This window comes from Colossoma macropomum, unplaced genomic scaffold (assembly GCF_904425465.1).
Source record: "Colossoma macropomum unplaced genomic scaffold, Colossoma_macropomum, whole genome shotgun sequence".
Taxonomy (NCBI): Eukaryota; Metazoa; Chordata; class Actinopteri; order Characiformes; family Serrasalmidae; genus Colossoma; species Colossoma macropomum.
In genome coordinates, this window is record NW_023494790.1 from 14,140,862 (window position 1) to 14,155,679 (window position 14,818).

At 38.9% G+C, this 14,818-nt stretch overlaps 1 protein-coding gene and 1 long non-coding RNA gene across 2 annotated transcripts; one reads left to right on the forward strand and one right to left on the reverse strand.

Moving 5' to 3' along the window:
• Positions 1-1,484: 1,484 nt before the first annotated feature.
• Positions 1,485-8,219, forward strand: LOC118809182. The gene is made up of 3 exons (XR_005007344.1): positions 1,485-1,540; positions 1,792-1,869; positions 8,118-8,219. It is a non-coding gene; the product is annotated as an uncharacterized LOC118809182 (long non-coding RNA).
• slc16a9b (solute carrier family 16 member 9b) lies at positions 4,407-10,564 on the reverse strand. The gene is made up of 6 exons (XM_036572215.1): positions 9,965-10,564; positions 9,032-9,264; positions 8,125-8,268; positions 7,223-7,318; positions 5,905-6,744; positions 4,407-5,704 (listed from the first exon to the last, which is right to left on the reverse strand). Exons 2-6 carry the CDS (start codon positions 9,234-9,236, stop codon positions 5,520-5,522), a joined length of 1,470 nt encoding a protein of 489 aa, XP_036428108.1. The 5' UTR covers positions 9,237-9,264; positions 9,965-10,564; the 3' UTR covers positions 4,407-5,519.
• Between the last annotated feature and the right edge of the window lie 4,254 nt (positions 10,565-14,818).

The window sequence follows — 14,818 nt, forward strand, 5'->3', positions numbered from 1 at the left end:
AAATTATCCCAGTTCACATCCAACACAGACCCAATATGTGACCATTGCAAGCAGAAAAAAAGCCATGTTTATTCACATGTAGTTAGTTTAGTTAACATTTTGTTTCTGGCAATAAATATTTAATATGCTTTCTAACATGACTGATGAATCATTAGAACCATCAGCCTCACCTGCTTTATTTGGTGTGGTGTCACAGAATTAGAATTTTTTAGATAACACCAAAGGATGTCTTTTATCTTTTGCCACATTGGTGGCTAGACAACAAATTCTGGTTATATGGAAAGACAGCAATCTTCCGTCATATGCACAATGGATTAGAGATATGTTGTATTTTATAAAGTATTTTAGTCATGTAGAGGCTTTAAGCTTTGCTAATTTTACAGCTGAATAAAGCTGTTGGTTTATATGTCAGTAGGAGTCTTGGAAACAAAACCCTGGCAGAACCTTGAAATGTCTTGGTGCTCTCCTTCCTCCTGTGTTCTCTACATACGTTAGTTACTTAGCTAGCTATCAAGATGTGTTGTGTTAGGCCCCTGTTGACTTATCATGAATTATTTGTTATGATTTGTTTATTTAATTATATTATCTATCTATCTATCTATCTATCTATATATATATATATATATATATATATATATATATATATATATATATATATATATTTCATTATGATCACTTTACATTATTTGTTTAGTAATGTTAATTTATTTATTTATTATATAATTTAATTTAATCTGATTGTTAATATAGATACTACTATAGTGTTTATCAGTCTGAATGTGTCTCTGTAGTTAATTGTTAAAGTTGTATTAATAAATTCAGAAATAAACTCAGATAAAAAAAACACACAAACCACTAAAGGTTTTAGTCTGTAGGCGGAGCCTGATTTTAGCCACTCATCTGCATTTTAGAGCAGGAAGTGAGACTGCATCCCTGTCCCTTATGGCCACATGATGAGCAATTAAATCCCACTGTTTTGTTGTAAATGTGTGCCAAAACTTTGAAAATCAGTGTGGAACATTAAGAACTGTCACTACTGAAATGCATATTTTCCGCAATTAACTAACCATTTTGAGTTTTAATGAAAAAGTTTATGTGTGTATAACTGATCAAAGCTGTGTCTGCTACTCATGTACTGGCTAGCATTTTGAGTTATGCTCAAAAATAGATTTGGTAAGTTTCAGTGCTGTTATGATTGCTTTGGTAGTGACAAAATTAAATGTTCAATCATTTATTTTAACAAAATAAACTTAATTAAGGCACAGGCAATTTTCAAAGCAAAGCCATTTTAGTGTGATTCAGTTGTAAATTGCTCTATACAAAAACGTCTGTCAGATGCATAAATGTGAACAGCCAGTATAAAAAAATCTACAACTCTCTTGCTGCAGATAAAGATTTGGGTGAAGATTTGGGTGAAGATTTGGGTGAAGTGTTTATGAGCGTATAAAACCAGGATCAGGTGAGAAAAAGATGACTGAGAGCCTGTTCTTGATCTGAGCAATCAACACATGCTCAAGACTCTCACCAAGAAAGAAAAAAGGTTAGAGAGTGTGAGAATTGGTTGCTTTGTGGGTCAAACAGGAACAATGGGAAGAAAAGGCCTAATGCCTCTGGTAAAGTGAGGGGACAAAAACAGAATTACAAAAAAATGAATTACAATACCTTGGTTTACAGCTCTGTAACCCATTCTCATCAGAGGCTGGAAAGGAGCTCAGGTTAACTCTCCCGATCTTAGATACTGCCCTCCAGCATTCATCAAGCCTTATGCATTGCATGTCACATCTTCCACAGATACAGATTGGGATTCGAACCAGCAACCTGCTGACCTTGGAAGATTGGCAGCTACCAGCGAGCCACAGGACCTCATGAGTGAGTTGCATTTTTTTTAACATTTGTCACTCAGTCACTTTCTTGCAACACAATGAAGCCACAGGACCTGTGATGTATTTTTAGACATTTTGTTTGAGATTTGCAGGTGTTGTTTCCACTCATTTTTAGGAACATCTTAAATCATTAATTAATTTATTGATTTAATTTAGAATCACTAAAAAGGATGTTCAGAGCCTTGCTTCTCCATCTCAAAGCCTCAGCCTTGGTTCTGTGGTGGTGGTACTGGGGAAGTGAGTGAAGCAAGGAAGATAGATGAAGTAGGGCGGATAAAAATATGAACAAAAGGAAGAAGTCAAAGCCTTGCTGATAGGTTTCAATTCATACTTGTATATTTGAAAGACAGGTCAACATCCATTTTTTTCTAGCTGCAATTCCTCTCACCTCTCGCAATCTCTCCAAAAGTCCAAGAGTCAAGGTTACCAGACTACGTCCTCACAGTGAGTGTTTACATTTCATGTATGCCTCATGTTTCTGCAGCCTCACACAGTCAGAACTTGGAGTTCCTCTTCAGGTTTTGAACATATAATGACCCCATTCCTCACAGCTAACCAAAAGTCTTTGTCCTGAAGAGGACTTGAACCAATAATTAACACTGACCACTTTAGGTCAGTGTCTTTGACCTTCAGCTACTGACCTGAAGGCCTTAGCATTCTGAAATAAACAAATACAAAAGATGAGTCCTTAAAAAAAGATCCTATGGGCCCACTGAAAGCCCCCCTCCTGCTGCAAGAATCAGCTGTTCATGACCCTCTGTCTCAGAAATAACACTGGCATGGAAATATTGCCATAAGCTGCTATTACAGCACCAGCCAGCCTTGGAATATTGGGAATAATGATAATTTTGTACATTTGAGTACAGTAGTATTGTTTAGATGTGTTTCATGTTACTGCCTAAAGTGACCAGCACTTCCCTTAGCACCTCTTTCTCCTTCAAATCTACCAAAAGAAAAACGCTCTGCAAGCAGAGTTATTGAGTTATTGTTAAGTGCCAATAAAGCTACAGATGACAACAATAAAATAAATGAGTATGAGATGTTATGAAACAAAACCCTAAAAACACAACCCTAAAAGCTAGTTAATAGAAACCACGAAAAGCACCAATAATGCTGGGTACCTCCACATTTGCAATTGCATTGAATGTTCCGCAATTTAAAGCAGCGTCTTTAAAGTACAATGTTGAGTGCTGCATTATCAGACTCTGTAGAGGCTTAGATGGAAAAGTCAAACTTCCATATTATCAGTCTAGTCTACTCGTTTACACAGTGCAGCAAGACAACTTTTACTACTACTTCACTATCTTGTTTTGAATAACTGGATAACTTTGACTGTTGTTCAAAACTTATAGAAGTGAGAACTGTAAGCACTTATGGATAATTTACTACAAAGAGTATAAACAACAGGTGGGAAGCAAAGAATCTAGTTTTAAAATTAGACGGTACAGCATTTGTTAGAGCTGGATGTTGGACAGTAAAGAGTCATGTGAATAGGTGGACTTTTGCCTGAACAGGTGGAGGCTGCTCTAGCTGGCGTGTGATGGTGTGTAAAGTTTGATTCATTACAGTTTATAGCAGACATTGTTTCAAAGCAGCTTTACCAAAATCTGCGTTTAAACCCCTAGAGAGTAGAGCGTGGATGGAGAAACTCCTTAAGGGCATGAGAAAGAAACCTTTCAGAAGTACCCCAATGGCACAGGGGCAAGTCACTGGATGGAGCAGTGGTCATCTGCAGGATCCATCATCTTCATAAAATAAATTGATGCCTGTCTGTCCCAGTGAGGGAAGAGCCAACAAATGAAGGTCCTTGAGGCACAAATCATCTGCTGAAGGGACAGACAAAGCAAAATTGGGAGAATCTAGTGAAATTTGATAATGCAAGGGTGAGGTAGTGGAGTAAGGAGTTATAGACTGATGAGTCTAAATTTGAAAATAATATTACTGTGATCGTGAGAAGCATAAAATGCAACTTCTTTGACTGAACTTTAGAAGAGTGGGAAAATATGCCTGCAGATTTCTTGGAAAAACTGAAAGCAAGTCTGCAAAAAACAGTAAAAGCTGTAATGAAGGCAAAGTGTGGACACACAATTCTGAAAAAATCTGGTATTTTGTTGATGAGCCTTCTGTATAATTGCGTGTAATGGAAAATATATGTTTTCTGCTTTTCTCTTGACTTTGAAAAATAAAAATGAGTAACTTAAAGGCTGTTTTGACTGAAAAGGGTGTTGTCAGACTATTTCACAGTACTGTACATGGGGTAAAATTGGCAGGTTGACAAAAGAAGAGCAACAAGGGTTGTAAAAGAGGTGAAGTTCCAGAGTTCAGAGGAAAGGGCCGTAAAGCTAGATATGTGACAGAAGGTAAGAGGGCTGGTTGAACCTCAACAAAACTTTACCGTGACAGTGTTCTTTTACACTGTATATTTCTCAGTTTATAACGATAATTCATCATAACTGACCATTTCAAATATGGAGACTCGTTACATTCTACTACATTCTACTAATACAAAGGTATTACGCTTAGTTGATCTTCTATGTCATTTTTTATTTTTATCTAAAAAAAAACACCTTACAAATTGACAGTGACATTAGAAACATAAATACATAAATAACACAGGTGGCTTCATGTGGTTTAAGATAGTGTAAGGGTTCATCACACCTGCCGGCACCATAACCAAAGAAAATATCTACAATACTAACATCGTAGAGACGTGTTTCAAGTAAAAAATTTTCTTAAAGTCAGCTAAAAGACAAACAAATCATACAAACACTGTGCAGTCTACATCAGTGCAAGTAAAAAACAATTCTACAAGAGTTAGGTCAAAGAGTATACAAATAGAAACAAACAAGTGACAAAAAAATGGTTACCGCATTTACATGTACATATTGCTTTATACCAATTTGTTTAAAGATCAAGCTCAGCTAATAACTTCATCCAACACACAAAACCATTCTGAATCATCAGATTTGTCACCTGATCTAAAAAGGCCAAAACTATATGAAAAATATAGGACTTCCACAGATGAAGCAGCATGAACAAAGACATCTTGTTTTACGGTATGTCATTATGAGATTGTCAACTCAGTCCTTAAAAACAAAAAACAACTTTGGTAGAAAACACAAGATGAAACGTCAAGACGCCATTCTTAACCGAACAAAACACTCCAAAGTCATCTCTACACTGTTTAAACTGTTGGTGTAGTGTTGCATATGTGTAAAAAAATCAATACAACCACCTCAGATATTGGGATCTTATTTGTCTTGTAAATAAAATATTTCTCAGTTTGGCATGACATTGTGATCCCAATTACCAGCATATAAAAGTAGTGGCCTGGACATGCATTTCAAGCATAACGAACAGCATTAATAGATTGAACAAACCATTTCTAAAATCTTGCCTTCGTATGCTGGAGCCTCATAAAACAAGGCTATGAAAAACTACTGAGGACAAGCTGACGTCCATCAGTTTAACATAGTATCTTCAAAAAGACAATCTGAACTAAATCACAGGAACAAATACATCAACAATAAGGCAAAACACCTCATAGTAAAAATAAATGAACCAAAATCAGCCTCCTGTTCATTCAAGGTCTTTGGGAGGCAGAACACAGCAAAGAAAAGGTTGTGCATTCGTACTTCAGGCTACAGCAGCCACTTTTTCACAGTCGTGAGTGCACTCTTCGTCAGCTTTAGCGTCTTCATCTTGGCTGTTGTTCCAGCAGGACAGGCCACAGAGCTGCAGCAGCACTCCACCCAGCAGCACACAGCTCCCGCTGAAGTAGAAAGCCAGGTCATAGGACTGCATCCAGTCATAGAACCAGCCTACAGATAACAATATGAAACGTTACAGTGGAATCACTCAAGGAACCAGCAATCTACTGCACTTCTTCATTCATAATGTAAAGGCTCACAGATTATAACTGACTGTAATAATATTCAAAAAATATACATAAATTTTTCCAACAATCTGATAGAAGGCAGTTGGAGAGCTTGGGGGTGGGGTGGGGAGTGGCAGTACTTACCTACAACTGGAGGTCCCAGCATAATTCCAAATCCACCGAAGAACATCAGGATCCCATAGGCCTCGGTTAGGTGGTCTATGCCCACCACCTTAGTGGTCATGTAGGGTGTGATGGACCAGTTTCCTGAGAAGAATCCCAGCACCGCTGAGATGACCTGGAGTCCAACATAGCTCTTGGTGACCGGGATCACCAGCAGAGCCGCACCGCTGCCCACCAGGGTGAAGGCATAAAGGAACACGCTGTTCATCCAGCGGATGTCCGTCACCACGCCTAGCAGCAGCTTCCCTACTCCGGCTGCCATGGCGATGATGGAGACCAGGGGGATGACACTTATGCCCTCGATCAGTCCCTCACTCTGGGCCACGTCTTCCAAGAAGAGAAGCGGGGGAAATGCCCCCAGACTGTAGAGGAACAGAGCCACGCACATGGCCACAAAGACACGGTCCTGCAGCCTCTCTGCCATGGAGCGGAAATACTCTGAGTATGCCTTCTGCTTCTTCTTGAGCAGCTTCACCAAAGCAGAGCAGCTCAGTAGCCTCTTCTCATAAGCCAGAGGGTCTTTAGAGTCTATCATGATCAGCAGGTCAGTGACGGGTAGGTTCTTTTTGATGGAGCTCTCCCTGGCTAGGGGCCTTTCTTTAAGCTTCTCTTCAACTTTTTCCACCAGGGCAGCTCTCTGTTTGAGGTAGTAAGCTGGTAAGTGCAACGGCCTCATCAATCCACCACAGGCGATGATGTTCAGTGCGAAGGAGCCGATGAGCAGCAGACATCCCTCAAGACCAAAGAGCTCAATGAATTCATTTTGTGCAGTGGCATAAAGGAATCCTCCAACACTTGTACCTAAAAAGAAGAAGCAATGTGAAAGGATATTAGAGATGTGCAAATCAAGTTTTTTTTTCTGTATATTAACCCCTTAAATGACCAGGGCTCACCTGCAGGCCCAAAGTTCAACCAGTTTGAAGTCTGTTGAGGTCAGTAAATATATACCCAATTCCAGCACCTCACACTCATTTCTGCTTTGTGCCATGCCCACTTTTTACCCATATAATTTAATATGAATGTAATTTAAAAGAAGTTACTGAAAAAGGTATTATTCATGAACTGGTATTGCTATTTATATTGGTATCAAAAAACTCTTGAACCTAAGTAATAATCGGAATTTGATCAGGCTTAATATGGATGAACCATATCCGATACATATATTTCAGACAAGATCAGGACATCTCTAAATGCTACATTCTAATGTGACATTACAGTGTTTTCAAACAGCTATATATTATCTGGCATTAGCCACATTTACAGCAATAACAGTGTTTACCTGTAGTAACGATGCCAAGCGCGAGGCCACGTCTCTTGTCAAAGTACTGGCATGTGATGGTTACAGTAGCAGCATACAGAAGCCCACAGCCTAGTCCTGTAGAAACGAAAGCACATGTCTATTACAGTAAAATAAGGGGATAAGTGCATTATGTCGTTAACTACTCGAACGTGACTGCAGGAATGCATGAATCTTTCAGAGTTCTTAATTTCAGAGTTCTCAGCTGACTCTCCACACTCTCTCCATTAGATGTTCTTTCCTTGTCTGTGAAAATGTAGTCCAAAGAAAATGTACAACTATGATATACTACAATCACTCTTTTTAGTTATGAGAACTGAAAACCACCAAAAAGTTACACAAATTAAAGAAAACTTCCTTACAGGATCAGTGACTGGAGCTAAACCTTAAAGATTGCAGCCACTGCAATCTTTGTGGCATACTGGCCACATTTTTCTGCTGTGAAGTGTGAGATTTATTCAGCTAATGTTAAGCTACAGTTGTAAATCTCTAAACTCGGAATGATTCAAATCTTTAGAAAACTCGGCAGAGCTAAACCTTTAAGACTGCAGCCAAGTCAACTAAGTTAACCTTAGTCAGCAGTAACGGTTGCCTAGCAACAACAGCAAACTCTGAACTAACTACATAAGTTAAATTATCTATTGAACATTTGAGTATTTGATCTTATTGTATGTTATTACCGTTTTATAAAAGTAATAATCCAGAAAAAAAGTTTTGCAGTGATTAGACCAGAGGTAAGGGGGTTTTAGATGCACCAAACACAGCAACAGCATACAGTATAAACTACACAAATAATACAACAAATAACTGACTTGACTTGCTACAATCAAATTTCCATCATTAAACTGATATATTTTTATACCCCTAATAAACGCAGGACATACCAACAACTATGCCATAGGAGAACATGAGGAAGTGGACACTGGGGGCGAAGGCACTGAGCATGAGGCCTCCGGAGATCATAACACCACTGAAGATGGTCACGGGCCTGGCCCCAAAGTTCACTACACAGGCACTGCAGATGGGACCTGCACACAAGTAGGACAGCATCATCCTGTTAGAGAAACCAACATGGTAATTAAAACTGAATTTGACTATATCTGATACATAGCTGAAAGCCCTGCTTTACAATGTATCAAATCATAATTTATAGCCAGCACAGAAGGCCTGATAGTGGTAAAATGAAGGTGTATGAATGCAGTAAGAATTTCGCTGACTCAGGGAATTTTATTACCACAGGCAAGAAATTCTGCCAAAACGCTGAGCTACCCCCAGTAAGGACCAAATGGTGCAGAGAAATCCATTTGGCTTGCCAGCGTTGTGATGTAACCCATGTTTCATAACAAGACATGATGACATTCGATAAACCAACACCAAGGTCAGTTTAAGTTTATCAGTTTAAAAAGGGGTGAGAGTCAGTGGGAAATCCAACCTGGCATCTCGTCTCACAACTTGCTTGCCATAGTGAAAAAGTTCATACTTCAAAAATAGAAGTGTTGCATGGTTTGGATTATCTCCATTTAGTTTTGATACATGTTACACAAAGAAGTGTGTATAACTTATTGTAACAAATATTGTGACATATTGTGCACTGTAAAAATGTCTTGAAGTACTGTGATATGGCATTTTGCCACCTCTAGTCATGACACTAGGCAACCGAAAGAGCTTAAGTTCTTGCAAAGTATGTATGTGCCAGAGTATCAAAAGATGTACCATGTATGTGAGTGGCCTACCATGAAGAACTAGATGTTATATGATATCAAAGCATCTAACACTAGGCTGTTAACTTACTGGCAATGAGTCCGACCCCAGACACCAGGGAGCCCACCCACGCAGTCATTCCCTTACTCTCCTGGAAGGCACTCAGCCACTCTGGGTAGAGCACCCCTACAGACTGGGGGGAGCCATAGGCCAGAAGCTGGGCCATGAAGGAGGCCACGACAATGGCCCAACCCCAGCCCCCATCCAGGGCTTTCTTTGAGTTCTGAGGACTCATGTTTAGATGCTGGGTTCTTCTAGGAATCCTGTTAAGACCAAAAGAAAAAAAGAATGCATATATGGATAGAGAGATAGACAGACAGTAGAGATCACATTGCTAGTTGCTAAATGAACTGGAGGAGGTAATTTAACACTGGTGCCAAGCTTTTGTTTACAAGAGACTACACACAATGGTGCCACCTGGCAAGGGAAACTCAAGGAATTCTTTCTCATTTTTTCTTGCAAATAAGAAAAAAATACCAGGATTACTCAACCTGGTTACACATCTATCAGACAAAATAATACTACCATGGCAGTACCAGGGACTGTCATTTTAAACCCCTCTCTTGAGAAAGAAGGTCCAAACTCTGACGTTAGAGATCCAAGTGTTGCGCCACTGTGGCAGACATGAGCAGCAGCAGCAGTGCTGAGGCGCACCGGTGCAGAACGCAGTACTAACGTTATGAGCGTCTTGATATCAAACCTCACCAATTTAATTCGCTACTGTCATTTCCCCACGTCAGTCGAATATAAATCACTCAAACCTATTAACATAAATTCCAGCCTCACATTTGTGTGCCAAACCTGTGAAAAGCGTAAACAACGAACACAACAACCGTTGCTACCTATTTCAGTTAACGTTAAAATAATAACAATATGGAACGTTCAAAAAAACATTCCATTTGACATTATACTCAAATTATTTAACATTTTTCGAAATGACAGAGCTTAAAAAACAGCACTTACCAAAATACCAGTCTGTGCAGCCAACCCGGCAGGAATAATGCAGTTTTAATGAGCGCAGTGCGATGGTGAACTGGCTCTCTGGACCACCATGTAATGTGATGTTAGTATCATGACGGTTTATAACAATGACAGTAAAAAACAGACAGCGTTACAGGGTTCTTCATCACAGCTCTGTGCACTGTCTCCTACCTCTCTTCACTGTCTCCCTTTCTCTCTCAGCTCTCAGCCAGCTTTTGTTGGCCGGCCGGTGCTGAAACCGGTTTGAAGCTGTTCTCGCTGGTCTGCCTGCGCTGCCAGGCTCAGAACTTCCTCCTCATCCCTTTACATTTCCTTGGAAAAAAAGAGACCTCATGGCGAACCTTGCCGTCCTGTTCTTAAACTGAAATTTTCACCTGTCTTATGTGGCTCATATGTTGTGCTGACCAACTTTATACTCTATACGTTCTGAATTGACGACATAACCAAAACATAAATATCCACAGACCGTATTACAGGGCTTCATGCCAGCTTTACATTATGCTGGGTTTACATCATGCTAGATTTACGTTAGGTGACAAGTTGTCACTGCCTGCCATTTCAGCTATGAAGCTGAAGTCAGCTCCTTGTGCGAATTTTCCCGTTCCACCTTAAACGGTGCAGCAGTTGCACGCTGGCGCCTCAGTCGCCAGAATGCAACTGCTGCTCCATTTAAGGTGGAACGGGAAAATTCGCACAAGAAACTGGAGAACAGGGAACACTTAAGCCTTGTGTTTCACCTGTCTTATAAATGACTGCTGGATGCTCTTAAACGTCTGTACGTAATCTTGTACGTAGTGATTTGTCACGTTTGCTTCTCTTTATCTGGCATTTTAATCCACCTTGGACCATAAACAACGTGCCACGTGTGTCACTGGAGCTGCATGTGCGGTTTCTAGTCCAAACCGGTTGCTGGTGACTACACTGCCGATGCTGTTTCAACAATGCGGCTGCTACTGTCTGTCGTGTGAAACATGGTCACAGAACAACATGACGACATTATTTTACCACAATGGTAGTTATATGACCTGCAAGAACTGCACGTCTCAAATGCTTAGTGAGCCTAGTTCTCCTAACAGTGAAGTCAATGCGAAGATGTTTTGTGAGGTTTTCACAGGTTGTCTGTGTCAACACAAGATGGTAGCTTTCTGCTGTTGGCGTTTGCGACTGCATTTGGTGCGTGAATTAAAGGGAAAGTCCAGATATTTTTCAAAATTGTCTGCATAATGAAATTATTAGGAAGCAGTCATTAAAATTTGATGTGAAATTTAATGAGTACAATCTCAGCTGTAGTGCTAGAACCAGACTCCGAAGTCGAATGCCTCTAAAAGCTAATTTTCGCAAAATGTTACATGGAATGGTTACAAATACTCTAAAGCGAAGGCGTTAACAATAGAACTGATTGGTTTCTTCAAGGGTTCTTTAATAAAGAAAATGGTTCTATATAGAACTATGGGCACTCACAGAACCCTTTGCATGATTAAAGAGTTCTTTGCATCAGATTAATGGAGAATGTGCTGTAGATGGTTCCATATTTAACCTTTTTGAAAATGGGTCTATATAGCAGCCAAAATGGTTCTTCTATTGTTATGATGTCAAGCTTGTAACAATAGAAGAACCCTTTTGGGTGCTATATAGTACCTCTTTAAAAAAAGGTTATATAGAACCATCTACAGCACATTCATGCACGTTTTTATGAATCTGAAGAATCCTTTCATCATGCAAAGGGTTCTTTGAGTGTCTATAGTTCTATATAGAACCATTTTCTTTATTAAAGAACTCTTGAAGCATCTTCTTCTATTTTACCATTATCAGCATTACATATAATTTAGAAGACACATGCAAGTTCACTGGTCGTTTGGACAGTAGACACAATGGCTATATTTGCCTTGTAGACATGCACTCCTCTGTTTCCTATCACCACCACTTTAAAGAAATCTGAGGTGGCAAGTTTTTCTACAGTGAACCATTTCAACGTGAAACCACTATGAATGACTTTGTTTACATCTCAACAATGAAAAAAATGGAACTCCCCTTTAAATCTGTCCATTTGCCTGTCAGCGGAGAAGACCAATTAGAGAGGTTATATGCAAGACTTAATGAGTTTAGTACTGCTTTAAGGAAGTAGTAGCATTTAGACTTTGGTAACCTTAAGAGGAGCCAGAAAAAAACTCCATATCATATTAAACAGACAAGACTGAAGAGTTTAAGTAGTTACATCCAACTCAATGAGTGGATCACAATTACACTCATTACACATCATTATACAGAAGCAGCCTAAAGGTGGTTCAAGTTGAGACAGTGGTGAAGGGGGAGGAGACTCCCGAGTTTAAGCTTCTGAAATGAATAACATGGGTCTTGTTTTATGTCTAAAAACATGGATCCACATTTTTACAGTTCAGACTGTAGCTGTATTTGCTGCATTTATTGAACTAGCAGAAGTCTGATCAGATTGCTTTTGTGCATTCCACCAGCCCATTACTGTCTGAGGCCTTGTTTACACAAGGAGATAAAGCCACTCAGACTGTGGGAGAGCTACCAAACACAAGGTCAAGGGCTGTTTCCACAGTGGCTACTGCAACACTATGTGCCCAGCAAACACTCTGTACATGGAAATAAAATATTATTTAGAATTAAACAGCTGGAGTATGTTCCAGCTAACAATTTGATATGATCTTTGCAGTGCTAGAAAAATTGTGAACCTTTTTGAATACTGTGGACTTCAGCATGCATAAAATGTGATCAGATCCTCATCTTAGTAATAAATGATAACAAACTTAATACAACTGTATGCTTTTACATTCATTTATGCAATATACGATCCAATAATAACAAGTATGTGAACCTCTAGGATTATCACTTAAGTATAGGGGATAATCGGTCAGCGTGGTCAATTATTTAGATAACAATCAGGTGTGAGTTTGGGAGGCCATGCCCTAAGTTTTCCTAAGACCAGCAGGATGAGCCGATAAGATTTTTCTGTGGAAAAGCGAGTCAGAAATTTAACTTTGGCTTGATGAAATAAGAACTGAAAAGTATAGTGGTGGCAGTATCATAGTTTTGCTAACAAGACCAGGACAGCTTTCTATCATTGATAGAACTATAAATTCTGTACTGTCTTAAGAAATTCTACAGGGGTATGTCAGGGCATCAATCCATGACCTGAAGCTCAATAGAAGATTGGTCTAGCAGAAAAAGAAAAAAAAACAAAACACACCAATCAGTCTACGAAACAATGGTGGAAACAGCAGAAATTTTGCCTCAGGAATGGCCAAGTCAAAATCCAGCCCTTAGTCCGATAGAACTTTGCGGCTGGATGTGAAGCATCAAAGAAAGCCCACTAACATCAATGAATTGCAAGGAAGAATGGGTCCGAGTTCCTCCAAGTCAATGTGCAGGGACATTGCTGTTAAGGGGGTCACACCAGTTACTGAAAGTATAGGTTCACATACACACATATATGTAATGTGTTTATGTACATATGTATATATAATGTGTATATGTATGTATTTATACAATAAACAAACTACATGTATGTATCTATACAATAAACAAATTACATATTTAATACATAGTATTTAACTGTGTGTCAATTATTTTATTGAGTTCTCTTTTTTATGGCTTAAAGATCTGATCCGTTAATTGTAGGTCACATTAATGCAAAAGTCAGAGAATTCAAAAGTGCTCTCGAACTTTCCAGCAGCACTAATGACAGTCACTGATAGAATTACAGCCAAGTACAAACAAACTGGTACCACATATTAAGGCTTTAATTATTTGATGTGGGGATAAGCTAGATAATGCTTACATTTAGCAATACCACAGTGAGTTAAGGCTCAAAGGTGTTCCATCCATTAAAGATAGCAGTTAAACATGAACAAACGTTACATTCATTTGTCAACAGTCCTAAAAAGAAAACAACGGGAGAAAAAAAAATTGGTGGAATCTGCGTTCTGGTAAATCTTGAACACAAACTTGAAATGTATCTGAACACCTTATGGTAAAAGAAGAACTTCTGTTTCACAATAAAAAGAATATTTACATTGAAATGAATAAAAACTAAACAACAAATAGTAAAATCATCCCTGGTTTTCAGGGAGTTATGAGGAATTATTTATAAGGGAAAAGAGAAGAAAAAATACATCTATGAACTTGCAAACATACCTTCTATTGAGACAGTTGTCCCTAACACCATGCTGCGTTACATAGTAAACACAGCAGTGGCAAAGATGGTGGTGGTGTAGCAACGCTTCAGAAACTTAACACCACCAACAGGTCCTTTGGAACATAGAATCACTCTAAACATCTGTGCCTTAACTACAATGGAACCGCTTAGTACCAGTTATTGTATCTTTATTTAGCTGATGTTGTTTTTGATCTTTTGTCTTTTTTTTGCAATAAATTAGCATTTTCCACAATATACAGTAAGTGCTCTGTGTTTATCTTGTTCTGCATTTTAGCTGCACTAACTGATAGGCATTTGGTAAGGTGGAGTCAATCGTAAAAACAAGTCAAAACTAATGCCACCCATGGACAAGAAGGTCTAAGACAAGATCACAAAACACATACTAGTCATGGGCACGATTTCAAACGTTTCAAAAAGGAGTGTCCCTCCCCCCGACCCTGGACATTTTGCAAAGCTTACAAAAAGCAGATATGTCTATTTACACTTTCTCTCAGCGAGCTGATGCCTTGAGGAGATACGCAGCACAAATCTTTGAAATTTTTCAAAGTCAATCCACATTATTTGTTATATGTTATAACACGTATTTATTGTAATGTACTGCACTTATTGAAATGTATTGTATTGTGCCATGTTTAATTCTGCTTCTTTTTCTC

Bases quoted from the DNA above. Each gene is read 5' to 3' on its own strand.
- slc16a9b (XM_036572215.1), bottom strand. From the start codon at position 9,236: ATGAGTCCTCAGAACTCAAAGAAAGCCCTGGATGGGGGCTGGGGTTGG. The intron at 7,319-8,124 runs GTATGTCCTGCG...TCGTTTCTACAG, and splicing joins CTCCTATGGCATAGTTGTTG to GACTAGGCTGTGGGCTTCTG. The intron at 6,745-7,222 runs GTAAACACTGTT...TCTTCTTTTTAG, and splicing joins GCTTGGCATCGTTACTACAG to GTACAAGTGTTGGAGGATTC.